The 21,437-nt window shown below is 60.6% G+C and overlaps 5 protein-coding genes across 5 annotated transcripts; all 5 read right to left on the reverse strand.

The window, feature by feature from the left end:
* Positions 1–1,828: 1,828 nt before the first annotated feature.
* On the reverse strand, positions 1,829–3,364 carry LMXM_30_0350 (putative amino acid transporter aATP11; the record flags this gene model as incomplete). Its single annotated transcript, XM_003877508.1, has 1 exon — positions 1,829–3,364. One exon carries the CDS (start codon positions 3,362–3,364, stop codon positions 1,829–1,831), a length of 1,536 nt encoding a protein of 511 aa, XP_003877557.1.
* A 1,372-nt stretch (positions 3,365–4,736) lies between these two features.
* Positions 4,737–7,721, reverse strand: LMXM_30_0360 (hypothetical protein, unknown function; the record flags this gene model as incomplete). Its single annotated transcript, XM_003877509.1, has 1 exon — positions 4,737–7,721. The coding sequence occupies one exon, from the start codon at positions 7,719–7,721 to the stop codon at positions 4,737–4,739; it is 2,985 nt and encodes a 994-aa protein (XP_003877558.1).
* Positions 7,722–9,338: 1,617 nt separating this feature from the next.
* On the reverse strand, positions 9,339–11,375 carry LMXM_30_0370 (conserved hypothetical protein; the record flags this gene model as incomplete). Its single annotated transcript, XM_003877510.1, has 1 exon — positions 9,339–11,375. One exon carries the CDS (start codon positions 11,373–11,375, stop codon positions 9,339–9,341), a length of 2,037 nt encoding a protein of 678 aa, XP_003877559.1.
* Positions 11,376–12,018: 643 nt separating this feature from the next.
* LMXM_30_0380 (conserved hypothetical protein) lies at positions 12,019–16,158 on the reverse strand (the record flags this gene model as incomplete). Its single annotated transcript, XM_003877511.1, has 1 exon — positions 12,019–16,158. The coding sequence occupies one exon, from the start codon at positions 16,156–16,158 to the stop codon at positions 12,019–12,021; it is 4,140 nt and encodes a 1,379-aa protein (XP_003877560.1).
* A 2,721-nt stretch (positions 16,159–18,879) lies between these two features.
* LMXM_30_0390 (putative calpain-like cysteine peptidase) lies at positions 18,880–21,234 on the reverse strand (the record flags this gene model as incomplete). Its single annotated transcript, XM_003877512.1, has 1 exon — positions 18,880–21,234. The coding sequence occupies one exon, from the start codon at positions 21,232–21,234 to the stop codon at positions 18,880–18,882; it is 2,355 nt and encodes a 784-aa protein (XP_003877561.1).
* Positions 21,235–21,437: the final 203 nt, after the last annotated feature.

Genomic DNA, 21,437 nt, shown 5'->3' on the forward strand with positions numbered 1-21,437 from the left:
AGGCCAACAAAAAGGTGGTACAAGTAGAGTACAACAAACGTTACACAGGAGAACATCTTGAAAAACATATGTAGGCGGTCCACCAGAGATAGGAGTAGAGGGGGAGGGGGGGGGTCTCAGCCACAGACGCTCGTGGCCCGACGGAAGTAAGGCACCTGACAGTCATGTGCGTCTGTGTGCGGGGAAGAAAAAGGAAACAGTGAGGGAGAGATGCACAGGAAAATGAAAAGGGGGGAGGCACCACAGGAGCGGCATACCCACCGCAAACAGTTCGAAGAAACGAGAGAGGGGGAAGGGGAGGGACTCAAAACTACAATGAAGAAAACACACACAAAAAAAAACGACGCAAGAGAGGGTCGGTAGGAGAAGCGCGGCGCATTTCTTTTTCGAAGTCCGCCTCGCCCTCTGCGATCGCCTGCCTCCCGTCCTGACACATGCGGAGGGAGGGAGGGAGGGAGGGAGGGGGGAGGGCAAGACGGGCAAGAAAAGGAGGCACCTCTGTCCTTCGTGGCAAGCAAGCCGTGGACGCCACTGTGAACGCGTGTTGCCGCTGCCCGCGTCTTCCACCTACTCCTTACCACGAGGAGGAGGGGGAGGGACAGGAGGGATGAGGAGAAACGAAAGAGCCGTCGCGTTCCTGGAAGTGTACAACAAAGTGGGTCATTATCGGTTGGTTGCTCGCTTTATATCGCCACCGCGAAAACAACAACAACAAAAGAGCACCGCTGCGCTAACATGTGCGCGATCACTCGTCTGTGTGAGTGTGCAGCCGTGGCGGCGAAGCACGAGTTCACAGGCGTGAGGGGAGGGCGGGGGCGGTGGTGTTCTTCTCGCCCTTGAGTGCAGGGAGAGGGAGGGGGAGGGGGAGAAGAGCAAGCGTTTTGCAGGGACGAGAGACGTGAGAGAAGAACAGACAAGTGAAAATACGCATCTACGTGCGTGCACGTACGCGGCGCAAGGCCCCCGCCTCTCACGCTGGGTCGACCGTCCACTCGCACATCCATATCGAGCAACAGTGAACACGGAGATGCGCAGCACAGGCAGAGGGAGAGAGAAATCAAACAGATTTCGGGATGATCGTGAAATGTTCAGGCAAGAGTTGGGGGAGGAGGATGAGGAGGTGGTATGCACGGAGGCACACGAGGAGCCTCTAAGCGAGGTGCAGCGCAGGTAGGACACAAGATGGTGCTGGGAGCCCCCTCTTCCTTTTTCAAGCGAACCACATTACAGGCGTTGAATTCGTCAAAGGATAAGAGAGAGGGAGTGAATGCAGGGTAGACCTTGAGGGGCATGGTAACAGTGCGATACCGCTCAACGCTCACCGCATCGTGCGCAGCGGCGGTTGCACCAATGCGCCCACACAAGTGTCAGCGAAGGGCGATCAACTGCCCTGAACACGAACGGTCACTACTTCTCTCCCTCCTCCCACTCCGTCGCGACCATCCATCCTTGCGCCGTTGCAGCCCTACACCTTTCCCCACTCCCAAACCTCCTCTCCCTTCCCCTCACCACCTCCTCTCTGAGACCATCGGCCATCCCGCGTGCCTGCATCGATATGTCGCCTGGCACACAGCGGAGAAAAAAAAGACAACAACGAAGAAAAGGGAGATCGAGAGAGATAGTGTGTGTGGGGGGGGAGGGGAAGACGTTAAAAACAAAGAAGGAAGAAACGACGGTGCACTCGGTGGAGAGCGCACGCAGCCGAGATACGCAGCGAGAGACGTGTGTGGGCAAACTCGTGTGTCCCGGGGACAAAGAAAAGGATCGGACCGGGAAAGGAGAGGTGAATCGCGCAAGACACGCCCGCGCGCGTCAAAGGATAGTCCGCTTAGCCGCGCTGTGCCATGACCTCGTCGAAAATGGCGGCGCTGGTACCCCACACGACAGCAATGACGCCAGCAAAAAGCAGCAGGTAGGTGCAGACGTAGTGGAAGATACCAACAGTCGAGAAGGTCCAGTTGCCGGCGTACATCACCATAAGCGCTGGGTAGATGTAACCAATGAAGCCGCCTGCGAAGCCGCCAACTAGGCCGAAGACAACGTTGATGCGAGGCACGAAGAGACCGCAGATGAGCGATAATAAGGCCATCGAACCGCACACGCACGCGTTCTTCCACCAGGCGATCTCGTGCACGTTCGTCTGGCACACGTAGTAGATGGCATCACGAACCGGGATCATGTGCAGACCGTAGCCGACGCACAGCTTCAACATGAGACCACCGTAGCCGACGCCCATCATTGCATCCTTGACGGGGTTGTACTGCTTCAGCGCGGAGCCGGTCACCTTCGGGCCGAAGTCCAGGTACCCAAAGAGGCCAGCAAAGAAGTACAGCACGAAGCAAATGAAAACTCCAATCGCAGACGCTATCGACATGCGGCGCACCGAAAAATTGTGCATCTCGCCCGCCACCTCCATCGCGTTGAGCTGCGAGATGAAGGCGAAGAGAAAGGTCGCCAGGCCACCAATGGCGGTGTTGCCCTGGTTGAAGAGTTTCACAACAGGGCGGGGCTTCTCCTGCAGGCCGTTCATGCCGCTGTGTATCACCATGGTGATGGCAAAGTACACGACGAAGCAGATGGCGACGCAGGAGAAGTAGCGCAGCGTGTTGATCTCCTTCGGCAGGCACAGCGGCAGCATGGCCACGAGCCACAGCACAAACGTCATGACACGCTGGCCGGGAAGCGTCTGGAGGTACGCAGGAGCAGTCTCGGACGCATCCAGGAATGCTGTTAGCACATCCTTCAGCGAAATCGCGTACGACACCTCCGCACCAAAGCTGAGAAACCAGAGGCAGAAGGCGAGGAAGTAGCCCGCGCCGGGGCCCATCAGCGTGCGCACGATCTGCTCGTAGTTGCGCAGGCCCGTTTTCTTTGCGACGATGGCGAGGAGTATGTACGAGTACACGGTCAGGTAGGCAATGACGACCATGTAGATCAAGGCCACGATAATGCCTGCGGCGTTGAAGGCGGAGGGCAGCGCGATAATGCCCGCCCCAATGCAAGAGCTAGCGAGGTTGATGCCAGAGGCCATGACGCCGCCGTAGGGGAGGATGTAACTAAACCACCGCTGAAAGAAGTTGAGCCCCGTTCGACGCCGTTGCACGCGCTCCGCCCGCTCGCGGTCCATGCGAGCGATGCGCTGTTCTGGGCTGTTGACTGAAAAATCGAACGGGTCCACTCGTTTCTCCGAGTCTTCCGAGGCGGGTGACACTTTTTTTTTCGGGCCCTCCACATCAGCAGCGTAGGCCTGCTCCTCGAGAAGCTCCACGCCGTCTCTGATCGGGGAGTCGTACTCCCACGTGTGCTGGGGCGCTTTTCCATTGGGGTGTGACATCGCCGACTTTCCTGTGGCAGTGGTGGGCATTGTTGTTTGTGTGTGCGGGCGTGCGTAAGCGTGTGCAGGGTGAGGTCCTGGGGTGCGTCTAGCGGAATGGCGTTGCTGCGAGAGAGAGGGAGAGAGGGAGGTAGTCTTTGCCTGGAAGACTCTGATGGTCTTTCGTTGTTACTTGTTCGAGAGCCGATCTCCGCGACCTTGTTTACTAGCGGAGAGAGCAGAGGAGGTGTTCGGACGCTCGCATGTGTGTCGAGTGGAAGAGGTGGGGAGATGGAGAGGGAAGAGTCCAAAGACACTACCATGGGCAGTGATGCCCTTGCGTCTCTGCAGAGAGGGTGCCAAGAAAGAGAGCCGCACCACACAGAGACGTGGTGGCACGAGCGAGAGGCCGCGCGCGTTGCCACACGGTCGGCAGAGTGCTGGAATGAAAGCAGAGAGGGGCAGGAGGAGAGAGCTTCCTCTTGTGTGCCTATTCGCTTTCCTCCCAACCTGCTCGTCGCTGGTGATGCTAGGGCACCTCAACGTGCTAGCTCAGTGCCCAGTGTGATCACTCGGTGGGGAAGTCAGGCAGCCCGGAGCATATCCCCTGCAACATGTGAAACCACCTCTGGTGGTGACAGGGTCCGGCACCTACAATGTAGTGTGTGCTTGGGTGGGTGGTCCCAGCAGTGTATCGTTGCTGATGTTGGCGGTTGGGTCCTGAATGACGCTGCGCATGAGCGACCCACGACAGTGAACACGCTTGTGCCACTCATAGGATTAGACAGAGTGTCCGCGAGACTCGAACGCTTATGTTACCCCCGGTCCTTGCACTGCCAACTGGTGTGTGGAGAGCCTGGGTCACCTCAGAGAGAGATGCAGAAGGGGTAGCGACCGGCACGTGGGGGATGTGGGCTGTGAGGCCGCCTGCAAAGCGGCCGTGGTGGGTAGAGTTCGAGGCAGAGGCCGTGCTAACATGCATGAGGCGGTGCATTGCTGTAACACGTGTCTACGACCGCTTCGCGCCACGCGATGGCCCCCTCGAGGGCAGGGCGGGGGGCTGGTTAGAGCGGACCTTAAGTTGTACGGGAGAGGGTGAGCACGCTTAATGGGAAAACAGCCGCACTGTACGCTGTAGTGTGTGCAACAGCGGTACTGACAGCTGTGCAGCCGCTGATGAACATGCAAGTGACAAGCAGATACGAACAGAGGGAGGGACCAATCGCGGCACCGCTCTGGATAGTGTGGCAGCGAGAGATAGCGACAGGAGTCAAGTAGGGCGGACAATGCGTACGCCGCGCCTCCGGCTCCGCCGCCGCTGCACCGTGTGATATTCAGACATACATCGACACGCCATCCAGCGGACACGCGTCTGGTAGCCAGGGGACATGGAAGCCGGCCACAGCAGCGCGCGCGCCGGGTGTCAAAAGATGTAAATCCGCTTGAGGGATGCGAGTCGGGACGCAGGGTGGCTCATCGCGCTCAGCGTCTCCAGCAGAGACTCGACGTCCGGGGAGGGGGGCCCGGCTGCATCCGGCACTGCGGCGTCAACGCCCACCACGGAGCCATCATCCTCGCTAAAGGCGGCTACCGCAGGCAAAAGGTCAGCCGGAATTGGCGAGGACGCCCCGTCACGTCCACTGCTGCCGTCGCTGTTCCGCCGGCAACTCAGAATGGCCACGGCCAGCAGTAGTTCCAGTCCTAGGGCATACCCGTCCGCCTGCATGCCTGCTGCCGAATATGTCGTCAGAAAGTTGTGGATATCATTGCCGAAGCTGCCCTGCAGCTCGGAGCAGATACGCGCAAAGGAGATGGCAACGCGCTGGTGCTGGCGGCGCTTCTGGATGTCCGCCTCGCTCTGTGCCTTGGCTAGCTGCAGCCCCGGCATGATCTCCCCCTTGGTCAACTCGGGCGGGTACTCCTGCTTGAGCACTGCCAGGCTCACCATCGTGAAGAGAAATTCCTGCAGCGGCGCCTCCACGTTCTTCAGGCACGTGGCTGCGGCCAGCTTGTACTGCGCAATGCTCTCGCTAGGCAGCACACCGGTGCGCTGTGAATCGTACGGGATGTAGATCTTTGCCTTGCTCACCTCAATATAGCGCTCCACAATGGAGCGCGTCGCCACAGCACCGCCAGCGCCGTTCGTGCGCAGCTGATCGGCAGTGTAGCGCAGTGACTGCTCCACCAGCGTCATCAGCGAGATCGCGGCCTGCACATCCGCACCGCCGTCCCCGCGAACCTGCAAGAGCTTCTCCATCGTTGGCGGCTCGTCTGCGCTCGCGTCAGCATGACTCGGTGGGGGGAAGACGTAGAAGAGCCAATTGCGTCGGTGCAACTCGCGGAACTGCAGCACCGCCGCAAAAAGCAGCCGGTACCACTCCGCCGTCTCATCAATGCGGCCACCTGGCACCAGAAGACCGTAGTGCTGGATGAACTCCGCGATGGAGATGCCCACCTTGGCCTCGATGTAGACGCGGAACAGCGGTGTCAGCCGCGACCACAGCTGGCGCGCTCGTGAGCGGAGCTGGGCCTCGAAGGTGCAGCGATCTGTCTGCGGAGGCCACGTCAGCAAAAGGCGGCGCACCACCCGCTTCTTGCGTTCGTCGACCGTAATCAAGTCATCCCAGTCCTCCACAAACTTGATAGCACCGGCCTGAGCGGAGAGAAGGACATTGTCGGGAGAGGTGCAGTCAAGACGGAACGCCAACCGCCGCGGGTTCACAGCAGACAGGTTTACGACTGCGTGGGCTGCCGCCTCCTTCTTGTCCGTGAACGAGCCTGCGGCAGCATCAGCACTGTGGTGGCGCGTTGTCGACCCCGCCGCGTACCAGTCCAACAAAGGAAAGGGTATCGTGTGTTGCGTCTGCGGGAAGAGGTTTAGCATGAAGTGGCTGCATCGGCGCAGCTGGGCGTTCAGCTCTTCCTCATCCGCTGGCAGCACTGCACCGAGTCGCAGTGCCTCCAAGAGGTGCTCCAGCTTTGGTACCAGCTCCACGCAGTGACAGCGGAAGGAGATCCAGTCACGGAGACATGCATCCCGCTGCTCTGCGATGGCGCCGCCGCCGTCGCTGCTGCCTTGGCCCTGCGCAAAGAGCTTGCGCAACACCGCCGAGTATGAGAACTCCTCAATCGAGTTGAGGTGCACCCGGTATAGCCTCTCCCTCGTGATGGTAGCGTCGGCAAAGTCCTCCACGGATTCGTCCGGTTCGCTAACGCACTCGAAGAGCTCAGAGCTTGACACGTGGATAAGGTGCGATGGCGGGGCCCTCGGTGGTGACGCATAGGACGTAGTCCAGGCGATGGCGGTGTTGCCGTTTGTGGGCGACGTGAGCGGCAACCCTTCCCGGCCAGGCTGGACGGCACTCTGAACCGTAATCCGCCGCCTTTCCGCATCCACAGAGACGGCGCACGAGGCCTGCATGATGGCGAAGTCGAGCGTCTCCTCGCTGGCCGTCGTGGGCATGGCCGACCGAGGAGTGGAGATGCCTCGGTACGCCTCGGCATCTTTCGCGACGGCCGAGCTGTCTGAGGGGTATGTGGGGCTGCCGTGCCCTGCGGCTGCACCTTCACCTGCTACAGCAACGGGCGTGCCGTACTTGTCGACGCCGAACTCCTCCATCACTTCCATTTCTTTGATGGACATGCCCTTGTTGAGCGCTCTGATGCAGCGGTCAAAGTAGGACTCAATGGTCGTCGCAAAGCGTTCGTAGTTTGGCGGGTGGTCGCAGTCGTTGCACCCGCCCATCTCGACCGGCAGCACGTTCGAGTCGATGCGCTGCAGCAGCGCACCCTTCTTGATGTCACTTGTGGAGAAGAGAAAGATGCAGTCACTGATCATCTTGGGCAGCTGCCGTAGTAGCGGCTTCATCACAAATGTCAGCGCACGACTCATGTTGCAGATAAGCATGCGGGAGACGACGCCAGGGAAGAACTTGCTGATGCGCAGTGCCATGTCCTTCTGGAAGACCAGGTCCGTGTTGCGAAGCATCGAAGCGTTTTCCTGATTGATGAGCCACGTTACCATCGCCGTCGGATTCTTTCGGTCGCAGCGCACACACCAGCTGAGGAACATATCCATGTTCGCCTGCCGCTCAGGCCGCTGCTCCGCCGTGGGGCTGTCGCGCGCTGTGTTGAAGTAGAGCACCGGATGCCCTTCTTTATCTCGTCCAATGTACTGGACAATGCCAGCGCGCATCGACTTGCGCAGATTGTCCGTCATCGTGTACTTGGCGAATACCGTGCGTTCCATATCATCGCGCCGTTTCAGCTTGGCGACTGTCTCCGCAACATCGAATTTTTTGTTGGCGAGGAAGAGATAAATCCACCCGTCGAGGTAGCTGTGGTTGATCCCCATCGTCCGCTTCACTTCCTCGAGTGCCGCCGCATGTTCACAGGGACATTGAAACATCCCCGCGTACGCGCGCACGCACTCTGTCGTGCGTGTGCAACACTACGTGGCAAGCCAAGAACAGGTACAGGGGCAGCGCGGTGGTGGAGCACTACGCTGTTCGAGGAACGCCAATCGATTTTAATCAGCAGTCGCCGCGAGCAGTTGTGGTGCCGATGCGAGGGAGGCAGAGACACTTTGCACTTTTCCCTGGCCGTCGTCCGTACGCTTCCCTCTCCCTTGTCACCGTCCGCGCGTAGAGGTGATCCCTCCGCAGCGCCGTGGGATGTGTGTGCGCCAGTGCCGCAAAGGCACGCCAACACACCACCACACACGCACGCACGCGCAAAGATGGTCAGCGCTGGCGAGGACGAGCGAAAAAAAGAAAACAGGAAAAAGTCGAATTTGCCGCACTTTGTCTTGCCGCTGCTCGCCCACAGCGCATTACACCGTCTCCGCGCGATGAGGTGCGCCCGTGACACCGGGGAGAAAGGATGCGCACGAGATGGTGCAGCAGCACGGAGGATGATGGCACACGATCGCCGTTTGTCTGCTCCTCTCTCTCTTTCGGTGTATCTCACGTCTACCCCCTTCTCCCTCCCACGTGGGTGGTTGTGTGCCTGTTGGTGCTGTACGTTGTGCGGGAAGACGTCGATGAGTCGTGATGCGACGGAGGTATGCAGAGGTCCAAGCAGCACCAAGTGAGGTCGGCGCGTTGCACAGAGGTGTTCGCTATCACCCCTTCTTTGCCACCAGGGGCGAGGGGGGAGACGATAAAAGAAGCCAATGCACCCGTGAGCGGAGACGAGCGGTGTAGAGCGGCAGTGGAGTGTGGCGGAAGTTCATAACGCACCGTGCCGATGCTGTTGTCGTGTGTGTGTGTATGTGTGCGGGGATGCGCTGGATGCTAAAGCAAGAGGAGTTTCTCTCCCTCTCTTCCTCTGGCTATGTAAGCGGCTTGCAAGTGTAGTGAGAGTCCATACAGGGACGAAGAGGGGCTGCACGATGCTAGTGCTGCCATCCACCAGCATCGCAGGGGTAGCGTCGACCCCACAGGATCCGCTGCTCGCCCCTCAGTGATCAACCCTCCGAGGAATAAAAGGGGCCACCACGGCACGCCGTGTCTGTGCCGTTTCAAGGAGGTCAGAAACCCAGAAAACAGCAGAGCGATTCGTTACAAATGGAGAGACGAGTCGGCGACCTGCACGGAGCGGACGCCGGCGATGTCGGCGAAAAAGAGAGATGGGGAGGGGGGAGTAGACGGCGTGGCTGTGATACACCCATGCCTGTGCGCTTGTAAGGCAAGCACACCGCGCACATACACTGCGTGACAGAAATCGGTCGCCTGTAGGACAGGCGATGTGCGTACATCCGGCAAGCAGCTGCGCAAGACAGAGGATCCCCGCTACCGGGGTAGGGGCGCTGGGGGGCGGGGGGGGGCAACAGGGCATATTACGAGAGGAGGATAGCGCTGCACAGCACGGAGCGCTACAGGAGCAGGAGGGTCTTGGTTTACCGCTGATAAATCCATTGATTGCGTGTGAAGGGCAAAGAGGAGAAAGCTGGCATGCGCAGCGCATAGGAGTGGCACCCATCCGTAGCGTATCAGCACCCGCAAGCGCGTCCGACGGTGCCAAATCAGAGTATCGCAGCGAGGTCATCGGCAGAGAGCTCAAGTGCCGCTGGCGACATCGAGCCTGCGACAGGGAGCAAATCATCCGCTCTGTCATCGTGGCCCGTCACAACGACTTTCGCAGATGCAGCGGCCGTCGCCGTCCGCTCAATCGCCTGCACCACAGCGTAGCGCACGAGTGGTGGTACGAGGAAGGGGTGTGCGTGACAGACATGGGCAAGCAGATCGAGGCCCCCGGCGATCCCTGAACCGCCACAGCCCCGCTGATGCACCGCCTCCACTGCTCGTGAAAACGATTCCGGTGCCACGCCAAACGGCTCGTACAGCCCTTCAAAGGAGGTAAGAAGTCCCAAGAGAGCGTCTGCCTGGCCCTCCGCCTCCAGCAGTTGAATGTAGGCCGTCAGTGTGCTGCTGGTGTGCAGCACCATATTGCCGGATACGTGCACGTGCTGGAGGCGCTTCCACAGAGTACGGGCCTCGGCACGGCTCTCTGCCGTTCCCTCCCGCAGAAGCGCTATCATGACCGCTGCCGTTGTGGCGGGCGTTTCTTTCACCTTGTAGGCGCGCAAATTCTTCTCATACACCTCTTTGGCATGGCTTCCAGGACTGCAGGCGAGGTACGCGTTCCACACGTGCGTGCTGGAGAGAAGCGAGTCGGCATGGCGCGTGCAGGACCTGTCCGTGATGCGATCTGTCGCCTCTTGCATCTCCGCCAAGGAGGCGCCACAGCGGTGCAGTGCCCGCAGATACTCACCCCACGCTAAGGCAGGCATGTACGCTGGCCCGGAAGCGCGCGTAGGTGCACACAGTGACGGAGAGGGACGAGATCGATGCAGACAGAAACGCTCCGCCAAGGATTTCATTTTCTCTGTTTCACTTCCGGAAAACCGGCCGTCGTTGAGCCTGTCCAGGCCCATTACCGACAGCAGCGGTGCCGACACGACAGGGTCCCAGCGAGGGGAGAACGCAGCAGCGGTGCCGTTGCTCTTCGCAGCGGTATTGTCCAGAGATCTGCTTGCATCCGTGAAAGATGCGCGTGCGCTCACGTCCTCTTCCTCAAATGGCTTGTGTAGTGCCACACACACCTTATCCAGCTCGTCCAAGGACGGTGCGGTGAAGGAGGGCCTCGAGCTACCGCAGCGCACAGTTTCCAGGAGCAGCGCAATCATGTGCGAGCGGTCCTCGTGCACAGTCTTCAGCACGTCAGACGAGCTCATACCGGACAGCGCAACAATTGCCGACCACCGCTGCACCAGAGACACCACAATGGCGGAGGCCGTGTGCCAGTCCCTGCAAGTGCTGAGATACAGGACTGAGTAGAGGGCAACGACTCGCTGCAGGTCATATGAGTACTGAAGGGCACGCAGAGCCGCCGAGAGTAGAGACTCTAGGCGATCACAGGTCTCCGGACCCGGACTCCGCTGAAAGCGCTCTGACTTCAAGTAGGCAACTAAGCGCTGCGCTGGCGCCGGAAGCCGCGGCGGCAGCATCCGCTCGATCACCTCCGGCGAGAGGGATGGCGGCGTGCGGGCTTCGCGGATCACGCAGTGCCGCATTACATCAGCCGAACGTAGGCGCTGTCGCAGACGCGTATCTCCACCGCTCGTGGTGCGCCATGCACCAAACATGATGCGAGGGGCTTGCGAGAGAGAGCCGATGATTGGGCTAGTGACCTTGCCAGCGGACAACGCCTCAGCGCTTGTGCGGGCCAGCGTTGCAGGGGAGCCACGAGTAGCATAACGCGCGTCCAGTTCCTGCGCCAGAGTCATCAGTTCCTGGGCGGTGGCGAGTGCCGTCGCGGGGGTTTCCTCGATGTGCTTAGCACTGGCAGACGTGGACACAACGTGCTGATGCACCAGCGCCGCGCTGTGCGCCTCAAGAAAAGCATTGATGTACTGCTCCTTGTGGTAGGGGTTTGTTACCGCTTTCTTCTCCCGCAGGCGCCGAGTCTCGGCGTGCGCTACTCGTTGTGCTGCCCTGCGCAACTCGAGCGACGGCGCATCGAGCACAGACCCAGCGAGGAGATGACACGTGTGTCGCATGAGCGGTGAAGAGCAGTCTTTTGCGTGATGCACACACACGCGCGCGAAATTGGCAGGGACGCGTACACGCCACGAAGATGAGAGGGAAGAGGATAGAGAGAGAGAGACATAGCAGCGATAGGATCAACTCCCCCAAGTCACCACAACGCATTGGTCACCTGCGCAGCCGAACGTGGTATCAGCGATCGGGTATCCGTGCAGATGTGCATGTGTAGGTGGGTGGGGGTGGGGGTGGACACCAGTTGCTGTGCGTTGCCGCCGTCTACTTCAACAGCACCCCCTCCCCCATCGCATACCGCGAGTTCTGCGGCCATGAGAAAAAAAAGGAAGAGAGGAGAGGCAAAGACAGCAGCAGCGGCCCGTTTAACGAGCACACGCAGAGGAGCGCACAAGACAGACAGAGACAGGGAGGCAGGGCTGGCGAGTGGGAAGGGGAGACACGAGGAGACGACGACGGCAGCGATTAGTCGAGAGCCAATATATTAATTAAAAAAACAACGGAGTGAGTGAGACGGGCGCACATCCGTCCGATGAGCCCACGTGGCCCCTCCCTCCTCCATCTGCACATGCGTGCATTAGGCGCCAGGTGTCTCCACAGAGTGAGTAGTTTCCGCAGCCGCTTTTGTTGCTCGTCGCCGCCTGACTACAACCCCAGCGCCTCTCGCAGCTCCTCCAGCTCTCGCTGGTGAGACGCCATGAGCTCCGTCTGACGCTTCAGCTCGGCAATGCTGACACGAAGGCGGGTAAGTCGGCGACGGCGACACGTGTGCTCAGGGGCCTCGGAAGAGCTCCAGACGAAGCCACGGTCGCCTCGCAGCTCTTCCTCTCTGGACGGCCATCGCGTGGCGTAGGCCCAAGGCCCCACCTCCCAGTCCTTCAGTTCTTTTACGAGGCTCTTGATACGGTTTGTAGAGGCTCGCGCAAAATCGTGTTCGTTCGACCACGCCCTCGCCTCCGAAGCATCGGCCCACCGCCACTCCGACACCGCGGCCGCAGCGGGGTCTCTTACGGCAGTGCGGTTGAGCTGCTGCAGGTCGACGGCATGACCGTCTTGCGCATCGTCGTAGGGGAAGGTGGCGTGCGGCCGCCATGCTGCATCCTTGGAAGATGTCCGCTCTTCGTTCTGGAAAATGGTCACCATATCGTAGGGGTGGAGGTTCGCCAAGTCTCTGGCCTGCTGCAGACGCAAGTCCTCCACTTCCAACCGGTACTTGTCGTGCTCCTGAGCGTCCAGCATGTGTTGCGGCACTTGCAGGGTGACAAAGTACGAGCTAAAGTCGAAACAATTGCCGTAGCTTGCTGTTGCGGCGCGCCTGTGCACAACAGTGTTGTACTGCGAGAGAAAGCCCATTGAGCGAACGCCGTTCTCCACGTCTGCTGGCCGGCCGAGGGTCAGGCGTGGCCTGGCTGTCCGGCGGCTGTGCCTCGACGCATCAGGCGAGATGGAACCGCTCTCACCCCGTGGTGAAGGAGAACCTGCGTGGCTGTCCTCGTCGGCCGCCTCCCGCTGCCGCAGCTCGTCCCGCTCTACCGAGAAGCGGATGTACAGGTCATTGTGCCCATCCTTCCATCCATAGAGCAACGCGTTGCGCTCCAGCGGCTCCTCCACTTCGGCGATGCGGCACAGCGCATACTGCCATTGTGACACGGTCGAGGCGGGCTCGTGTCGTGCGCCGTGGTTCTCGTCAGCAACGACTCCAGTCTCTGAGGTTCCACGGCCTCCCCGCGTCTCGGACCCCTCCCTCAGAAGAGCTATCTGCGCTGATATGTATGACGCCCTCGCCGCGGCGCCATCTTCGACGATGACAGCATGCGCGGCTGCCGCAGAGCTTGCAGGTGCGCCGTTGCTCGTGAATTGCGGCTTGCGCGTGAGGCGGTGGCGTGAGCTCCCGGCTCTGCTGCTCTCCGACGAGGAGCCGCGGCGGTGGTGGCGCTGACTGCTGCTGCATTGACCAGCAGCAGAGACATCCAGAGGCGATGCACACGCAGGAGGAGAGCCGATGGCACCACTGCTGGCCTGCTGCATCGGCGGCACAGACAGCGGGATGCCAGCAGCTTTCGCTTCCCGTGTCACGCTCGGCACTAACGCCTTGAGTGGCATCTCCCCGACGGCCGGCGACGCTGACTCTTCGTGCTCGCCTGACAGACAATAAAAAGCGGCCATTAGTGGGCGTGTTAAGCTGAAGAAGCGGTGAGACTCGCGGCTGCTGACTGCGACGGTAGCAGATGATGACACAGCCGTCGTCTCTGAGAACGGTGTCTCTGCGCGGTCGCCAGCTGGAGACGTCTGCGCCTCCGTTGGTGATGCACTAAGCACTGGTGGGGCTCTGGCGGCCTCGCCGCCGGAGGCGTCCAAGTGAAAAAAGTGTAAGGGTGCGGATGAGCCCCAGAGCTGCATCGAGGCACCCTTGAAATACTGGATCATGCCACCTGCTTGAGCCTCCTGCGATGTGGCGTGGCGGTCATGGGCAGTCGAGGGCGACGACAATGGAACATCCACTTCGCCTCTAGGAGCAGAAGGTCCCACAGCAACGTCACTCCCTTCTCGACCGTCTTCCTCGTGCTGCTTGGCGTCGGTCAGGGTACCCACGCGTTCCACAAACGGTAGCGGCACGCTCAGAAGCGTTTCCTGGTCCGCCATGAAGAGCAGCAGGCGATTCGCCGTCCAGTCTGGCACCACAGACAGCACAACTGTCGAGACGGGAGACGTGTTCTCAGGCGTGCAGCTGCTGTGGAACCTCTGAGGGGCGTACAGCTCCATCAGCACCGTGTACGGAAAAGTAACGGCGTCACGGGCTGCCGAGACGTCGTCGTTGTCGCCACCGTCGTCCGTAGCCCTACTTCCCGCGGCTGGTGCCTCAGCAGCGTTAGCGGTTGCAGGAACGGCTAAGCCGCTCTCTGCCGCCGGCGGCGACGACGGCGGCAGCGAATCAGGGACGGTGATATCATCCAGCCAGGCCTCCAGGTCCGTGTCCTTGAATGGTTCCGCCGCCAGGTCTCTCCTCGTTGCCCCATTACCTTGATCACCGACGTGAGAAGCGGCGACCAGTACCGTTTCCCCCAGCGCGTCGCGATCCACGGGCATCGGTGCGCTGCCAAGCAGCAGGACTATGTCATTGCTCGTCACTGCCACCGTACAGGACCAAGAATTCTCCTCCTCGCTGTCTGTGGATTTCTCGACTACTAGTCGGTGGCGGCCGAGGGGTACCCACTGAAGGAGCCATTCCGAGGCGTCACGGCGAGAGCCACGGCGGGGGCCGTCGCCGTTGGCGGCGTAAACCCGACACGTCTCGATACGGTCTCCCGTGCACCCGCACAGCCTCCACAGCTCCAGTGCGGGTCTCGTCAGTAAGAGCGTCATGGGCATGCCCACCTCGTATGGGGGGGAGCTCATGGCAATGCCAGCATCGCACACGTCCATCGGTGCCACCTCGTGCATAAGGTGCACCTCCTCCAGCACAAAGGCGCGGCGAGGACCCCACAGGACCCTGAGAAGAACTACGTTGAGTTCGGCAGCCACGCCACCGTCGCCGTCGCCCACCTGCTCCGGTGGCGTCGCACCAGCGGGCACGTCTCGTGCACGCGAGCAGAGGTACAAGCTCACCAGCTTGTACCCCCGTGATGACGTCGATCGCGAGAAGGCGTTGTGACAGCGGTTGCACAGCTCCACACACGGTCCGACGAGAGAGACGCGCGTGGCGACGCCGTGCTCGAGGTGGTAGAGGACGCGCTCCGACATGGCCGCCTTCTCTATGGTGTTCAGGACGTGGTCCTCCTCTTCTGGCGTGAGGTATTGGTGCCGCAGAGGGGTCTGGTGGTGACCGCGGCCGGCATGCCCGCCGCTATTCCCAGTGGAATTCGTGGCTTCGCTGGGGTTTGCAGCCGCGCCCGTTTCTTTCGGGCGCGCGTCGGTCTGCCGATACCACAGCGGTGCCTGCTCCAGGACGGACGCCGCCTCCCGCTCAATGTCAAAGAGCACCACCGTGCCCACCTCATCGACGCTCACCACCGCAGGTGTCAAGGAAAGCGGTTGACACGGCTCGAGAGCAAGCTGCGTGCACTGCATGCACACTACCTTGCTCGTCTGGTGCTGCGTGTGGTTCAGGCAGAAGTGCGCTCCGCTGCTCATGACGGACACGCCGTGCACGATGCGGTCGCTGCCGGACGCGACGCAGAAGTAGCGACTCCACTTGGAGAGGAAGAGAGAGCCGCTGACAAGGACCGGCTGCATTGCCGCGCACAGGTACGACTCGCGAACCTGGAACTCATGGCGCGTTTCCATCAGCTCGAACACGCCTGTCGCCTCGTGGACGCCGTGCGGCACCGCAGCAGGCGATGCGCTGGTGGCGGCAGCGTTGCTGGAAAGACGGCTTGCAAGCATCTTCAGTGTCGAGGGCGGCGCCAAAGTAGGAAGCTGTCGCTCCCAATAAAGTCGAACGCCGGTGCGGTGGACCGTCAAAAGGGTGGAAAGACCTACAATGCAGAGCGAGTTGATTCTCGAATTGGGGAAGGGATCCAACATGGCGGCTGAGGGGGGCCGATAAGGAGAGAAGCGGCAGGCGTGTGCGGTGTAGTGCCTCTTCGAATTCCCGCGTGTTCGTCGAAGCCGGCGGCGGGTCGCAGAGGATTCAGAGCTGCCCTTCTTGTATCGCTCACTGCAGCCCGAGTGCGGGCCCTGAGCCGACGAAGACCTCGACGTCAGGGACGCTGACCGACGCGAGGCGTTTGCTGGGACGTCTCCGCTTGCCCTCGAGCCCCTCGGCGAAGGGACGCTGCGGGGCATTATGACGTGATCACCCACAGCAAACTCGAGAGACTGTGCGCGCGTGTATGTAGACCGCAGCGCCGATCCCTTCTCCTGCTGTCGCTGCAGTACAGCCGTGCGCCACACTTCTGTAAAAAAAGGGAGGGAGGGGGCAGTCCAGATGGCGCGTAGAGGAGGTGGCGCGCTATAGCGATTACGCGAGGCGCGGCCGCCCTCACGAGATGTCACACACATTCAATGATAGAGTTCGGGCAACGCGGACCTCTGCAGCGGTAGCTCCCGCCGTTGACCCAACCAAACAACACGACGGCTGCTGCGCTGCTCCTCACGCGATTCGATGCAGATAGATAGTGAGAGAGATAGCACCGCAGCAATGCACAGATTACGGAGTCCTGCAGTCCTTGATGGGAGTTCACGGGGCTCTCGTTTCACATCGGATGGTCCCTCACTCACTAAAAAGCGTCCGCGCGTTGCCCCGCTAGATGAAGCGGGGTCGGTTGTGTGCCGATGGCGTGGGAGGGGTGGAGAGAATACTTCTCGCCAGCTTCGTTTTCGTTTGATTCGGATAGCGCGGTGCACAGTGACCGGTGCACGCGAGATCCTGTCACGCCACCCAGCAAGCCGGGAGACAAAAGACGAGAGAGAGGAAGCGAAAGGGAGGGAGGGGCAGCGATAGTAAGCAAGACGCGGTGCGGACACAAGGGCATTTCCCATCGGACGCGACGATGCGAGTGCTTGCCGCTGCTCGAGGGCGGACAGCGTACCGCTCGCGTGAGGAGAAGTAGGCGCAGAATGGATGTAGGAGCACGCACAGAACGCCCACGTGACATGGATGTGCTCCCGGTCAGCTCCTGTCACACGAGGAGTCCCCTCTAGCGCCGTCTCACGTTCTTTGTCGGGGTCTGGCGTTGCTTTAAAGTTCAGGTAGCACGCGAGTGAATCCTCACGTAAGCACGCGTTCATAAAACGCCCTTCAAGGAGGGTGGGAACAGGGGAAACAAAAACAAAAAAGGCACGCTCAAGCGTGGGGACGGGGGTGGAGGGAGGCGGCACACTCCCCCGCTGCCGCACAACACATACACAGACACATCCTCGCAGCAAGCCAGAGATTCGGTGACACGCACACTCAGCGGAAGAGAGAGAGAGAGCTATGAAAAGCACGGGGCACAGAATGGGAGCGAAGGAGAAAAAAAGATGAAGAGGCAAGAAGATGGCGCCAACACAGGAGCAGCAACAGCTTAGTGGCGGCAGCGGCAGCAGCGCTTCATGCATGCGTTCGCTGTTGTGCGCCTGCTTGGATGTCTATAGGCGCTTGGCGTAGCCACCACACGCATCTCCCACCTCGCCTCGAGCGGTTTTGCACATGGAAAAAAAACAGAGAGGGTCGGTTGTGTGGCGGAGCTGGTCGCCGCTGCTGACGCTCCCACTTTGGTGTCGTTGCGGCGATGATTGTGCGTCTACATGATAACCAACTGACGGGGTCCAGAAAACGAAGACAAAAGAAAAGGAAGCGTGAGAACCAAGTGGAAGCACTGAGGAGGTTGATGACGCTGTGGGAGGAGAGGATGGACAAAGTTGAAGACTATCAACGCAGCCATGTACACGGCACGTGCGCCGATGGAGATCGAGAAGGTAAAGGGAGAGTGACCAACTGACCAATGGCCGTGTGCGCAGGCGACGTGAAAGGGTTCGAAAGGCGCACGGATGGGACGGCTTCCGTGTAGTTGCTAACAGCATCGCAAAGTTCATCGTCCCTCATCCTCTTCGACGGCATGCTGAAGGCCGATACGCAGGAGGCTTTGCCGCAGTGCCAGACAGGTCACGTCAACATTGTCCTCCTGGAGTGATCTGACGACAGCGTGGCAGCTGAGAGCGCCGTGTAGCGCTCTCAAAAGCAGAAATACCAGCAACACCTCCCCTCTTCCAGCAAAAAGGGGCGAGCGAGAGAGAAGTTGCTGGCGCGCGTCCGCACACACACACCTCCGGCTGTCCACCCATACGATGGAAAACGAGCCAGGATAAAAGAGACCCCAAAGGCAGATGGATGGCGGCGGCGGCGGCGGGGGGGGGGGCAGGGGAGGGGCTGTGAACACGTCTGCGTGCCGACATTCAACATCCGGTTAACACAGCACACGGGGAGCCACAGCGCGATGGCCCGAGCGAGCGGAAAAAAGAGCAGGAAGGATAACGGCGGGTAAGATGCAGAAGAGGGAAGGGAGGGCGAGGACAGGCGCAGGCCACACGTCAACGAGTACACAACGGCAACCCTCCTCATGCACTCACAGTGAGCAGGGGAGCTCCGTGGAGGTGGTGAACATCGCAACAGACCAATACACCGAAGCACAGTGCTTGCGTGGGGATGTGTATACTGTGCGCGTGTGGCCATGCAAGAGTTCACTAACTGGGGGGAGGGGGAGCCACACGAAAACAGAGCGAGTGCGAGTAGGTGGCAGTACTGCGTTGCGGAGGCGGTTGGGCAAACGAATGATACTTCGGGAAAAAAGGGAGAAAGGAGCGAGGAACCGCTGTGATGGCCACGGGTGGTGGGAGGGGCGGGCACGATCGAGAGATTCGCATGGAGGCTGACAAGTGTGCATCGATCAGCACGCGCACAGACGACTGGACACACGTCCATTCGACTTCTTCGCTTGCTGCCCTGCAGAGGACGCACACGTGCCAGAGACTCAGCTCTTGCCCATACACGGCCACCACCCGTTCAATCGAGTCCCTCATTGCGAACTACTCCTCCAGAATGCCAAACTCGCGTAGGCGCTCGTCGACGATCTCCTCCCCGATGCACTCAATTGGCTGCCGTGGAGTGCGGATCTGGTACTCAGCCGCAGTGTCCTCCATCATTCCTGCCGGTGCAAAGGACGGCATGTTAGCGAAGACGCGGCAGTTGCGGTCCACCCGCTTGAACTCCACCTTGATGCCGTTGCCAATGTAGGTGTCACACAGTAGGCCCATCACGTACGGCTTCGTCACGCTGGGGTCGTGGATGCGCGGGATGATAAAGTACGGGCTGTGCTCTGGCAAAAAGGTGTACTTCATCGCCACGTCACGCGAGAAGTTGAACTTGAGCTGGCGGTCCGGCTTCTCCACAAGCGAGTTGCTGGTGGCGTCCAGCTTTTCCTTCTTGCCGCTGTGCCGGAACACGCTCAGCAGGAGTGCGTGGTACTCCAGCGACGGGTCATCGCGCTCGTCCTCCTGCGAGAGAGTGATGTAGGCCTCCGTCGGCGCGGACACGTTAACCTCGAAAGAGATGGTCGGGATGCCCTGGGCAAACTCGCCACGGACGCGGTAGTCGAACCACGGAGTGCGCAGGTGGCAGCATCCACCGCCGGAGAAGATCTTGAGCGCGTCACACCACTCTACCCAGAACGTGCGGTCGGCATCCGTCGGGCTGCCACCGTGCCGGTAGCACGCGTTGCGCACAGACGGGTACTTGTTCCAGCGCTTGTCGTCCTTGCTCCACGCGCCGGTCCACTCAGAGCCGTTGCCCCACGGGTTGCGGAGGCGCAGCAGACGGAGGTCGAGGTCCTCGAAGTACTCCGTCTGCAGCACTGCGTAGCCATGGTGTAGGAGGAGGCCCATCTTCTCGTACGTCGCTTCCAGCTCCGGGTTTGCGCTGACGACGTTCGCGTTGCCGAATGCCTCGCCGCCGTCGGACGGGGTGCAGAGCACCTGCAAGTGCCCCATCCTGTTGTACGACAGCATCTCCTGAAACAGCATGTCGTCACCGCCCCGCGCGTCCTCCCAGAAGCTCTCGTAGCGGGTCACTGGGAAGCCGGTGAACTCTGAGAGCGGCTCCAGTGGGTCGCCGCTCGCGATGTTCGCGTAGGAGCCGTGCACCTTCGCGTACGTCTTCTCCAGTAGCGCCACCCACATGCGCCGAATGTCCACCGCGCACCGCGCAAACTCGGGGCCGTCACGCGTCGCAGGCAGGAAGTCGTCCAGCAGTACCGGCAGCCACCAGCCGTTGAAGTTTATGGTGACCCAGTAGGCACCGAGGGCACGCTCGATCTTGCCGTTGGCGGCGCTCACCGGGTGGCGGAAGAGGTCGTGCAGCCGGTCGCCGCTGGCGTCGGTCAGGGCGGCGATGGCAGAGACGAGGTAGGTGTCGCCGATGGAACCGTGTGTCACCTGGGACGGCAGGATGTCACGGCGGAAGAGGCGCACCTCCGTGAGCTGCTCTTCCGGGATCCAGGTGGATGGGCGGTGCCACGGGATGAAGCGCGGCAGGTACGTGTCCACGTCAGCGCGGTAGAGCGAGTAGTCGCACGGGCGGAAGTCGCAGTCGATGTACGGCTTCTCGTTTTCCTCGCAGTACGCCAGCACCTTCTCCTCTGTCAAGTCGTCTTCCCGAACGCCGATTGCCTGCGCCATGTCCATCAGATCGTCGGCGATGCGGTCGTTGACTTCGCCGTAGAGGATGTCGCGCTTGTCGTCGTTAAGTGGCACCGCCTTAGCGCTGCACTTGAAGCCGTTGATCTTTCCAGCTACCAGCTTCGTCGTCTCGCCGGGGAAGACGACGAGGGAGGCGGACAGCTCGCTTGTGCTCATAACGTACATGTCGACTTTTTCGCCGGGTTGTAGGTCTGACTTGGCGCCGAAGGTGAACTTCACATGCATCTCGTACTTGTCCGTGTCGTTGTAGTAGTACCAAGAGCCATCTGGCGTCACGACCTTGAAGAGCAGGCCGTTCTCGAAGACCGGCGTGACGTCGCCCTCAACGGCGGGGCCGTTTAACTGGTAGGTGTGGCCCATGCGCTTCGTGCGGTCCTTCTCCGACATGTTCAGGATGGTCGTGTCGATCGTCTTGTCCTCGAACTCGTCGCACTCGTCGTCGTTCACGTACGGCGGCGGCAGGTCGCGGCGCGGTGGCACGTACTTCTTGGCTGTGTCGCCGTCGGACTGCAGGTTACGCATCTTCTGGATGTCCTTCATGTTGCGCGGCAGCAGGTCCGGCAGCGGTGTCGGCACGCGCACGGGATGCAGCGCGTCCTCATCCATCTTGCTCGGACGGGTGGGTAGCGGCATCACGTACCCTGGTGGGAACTCAAACGGCTGCGGCTCGGCTGTTGCAACAGGCATTTTTGTCGTGCTGTTGCGTGGTGGAGGGAGAAAGGGGGGAGGATAATACGGGTGATCAACGGAGGTGTATGTGTGTGTGTGTGTGTGTCGGGGAGGAGGGGGTGCACTTCATGTAGTGCTGGCGACGGTGATAACGGCAGCACAGACAGCCACCATTCAGTGATGGTGGGAGGAGAGCAGAAGAGATGCAGAGGCACGTGCAC

The sequence above is a fragment of the Leishmania mexicana genome, chromosome 30, assembly GCF_000234665.1.
Source record: "Leishmania mexicana MHOM/GT/2001/U1103 complete genome, chromosome 30".
NCBI classification, from domain to species: Eukaryota; Euglenozoa; class Kinetoplastea; order Trypanosomatida; family Trypanosomatidae; genus Leishmania; species Leishmania mexicana.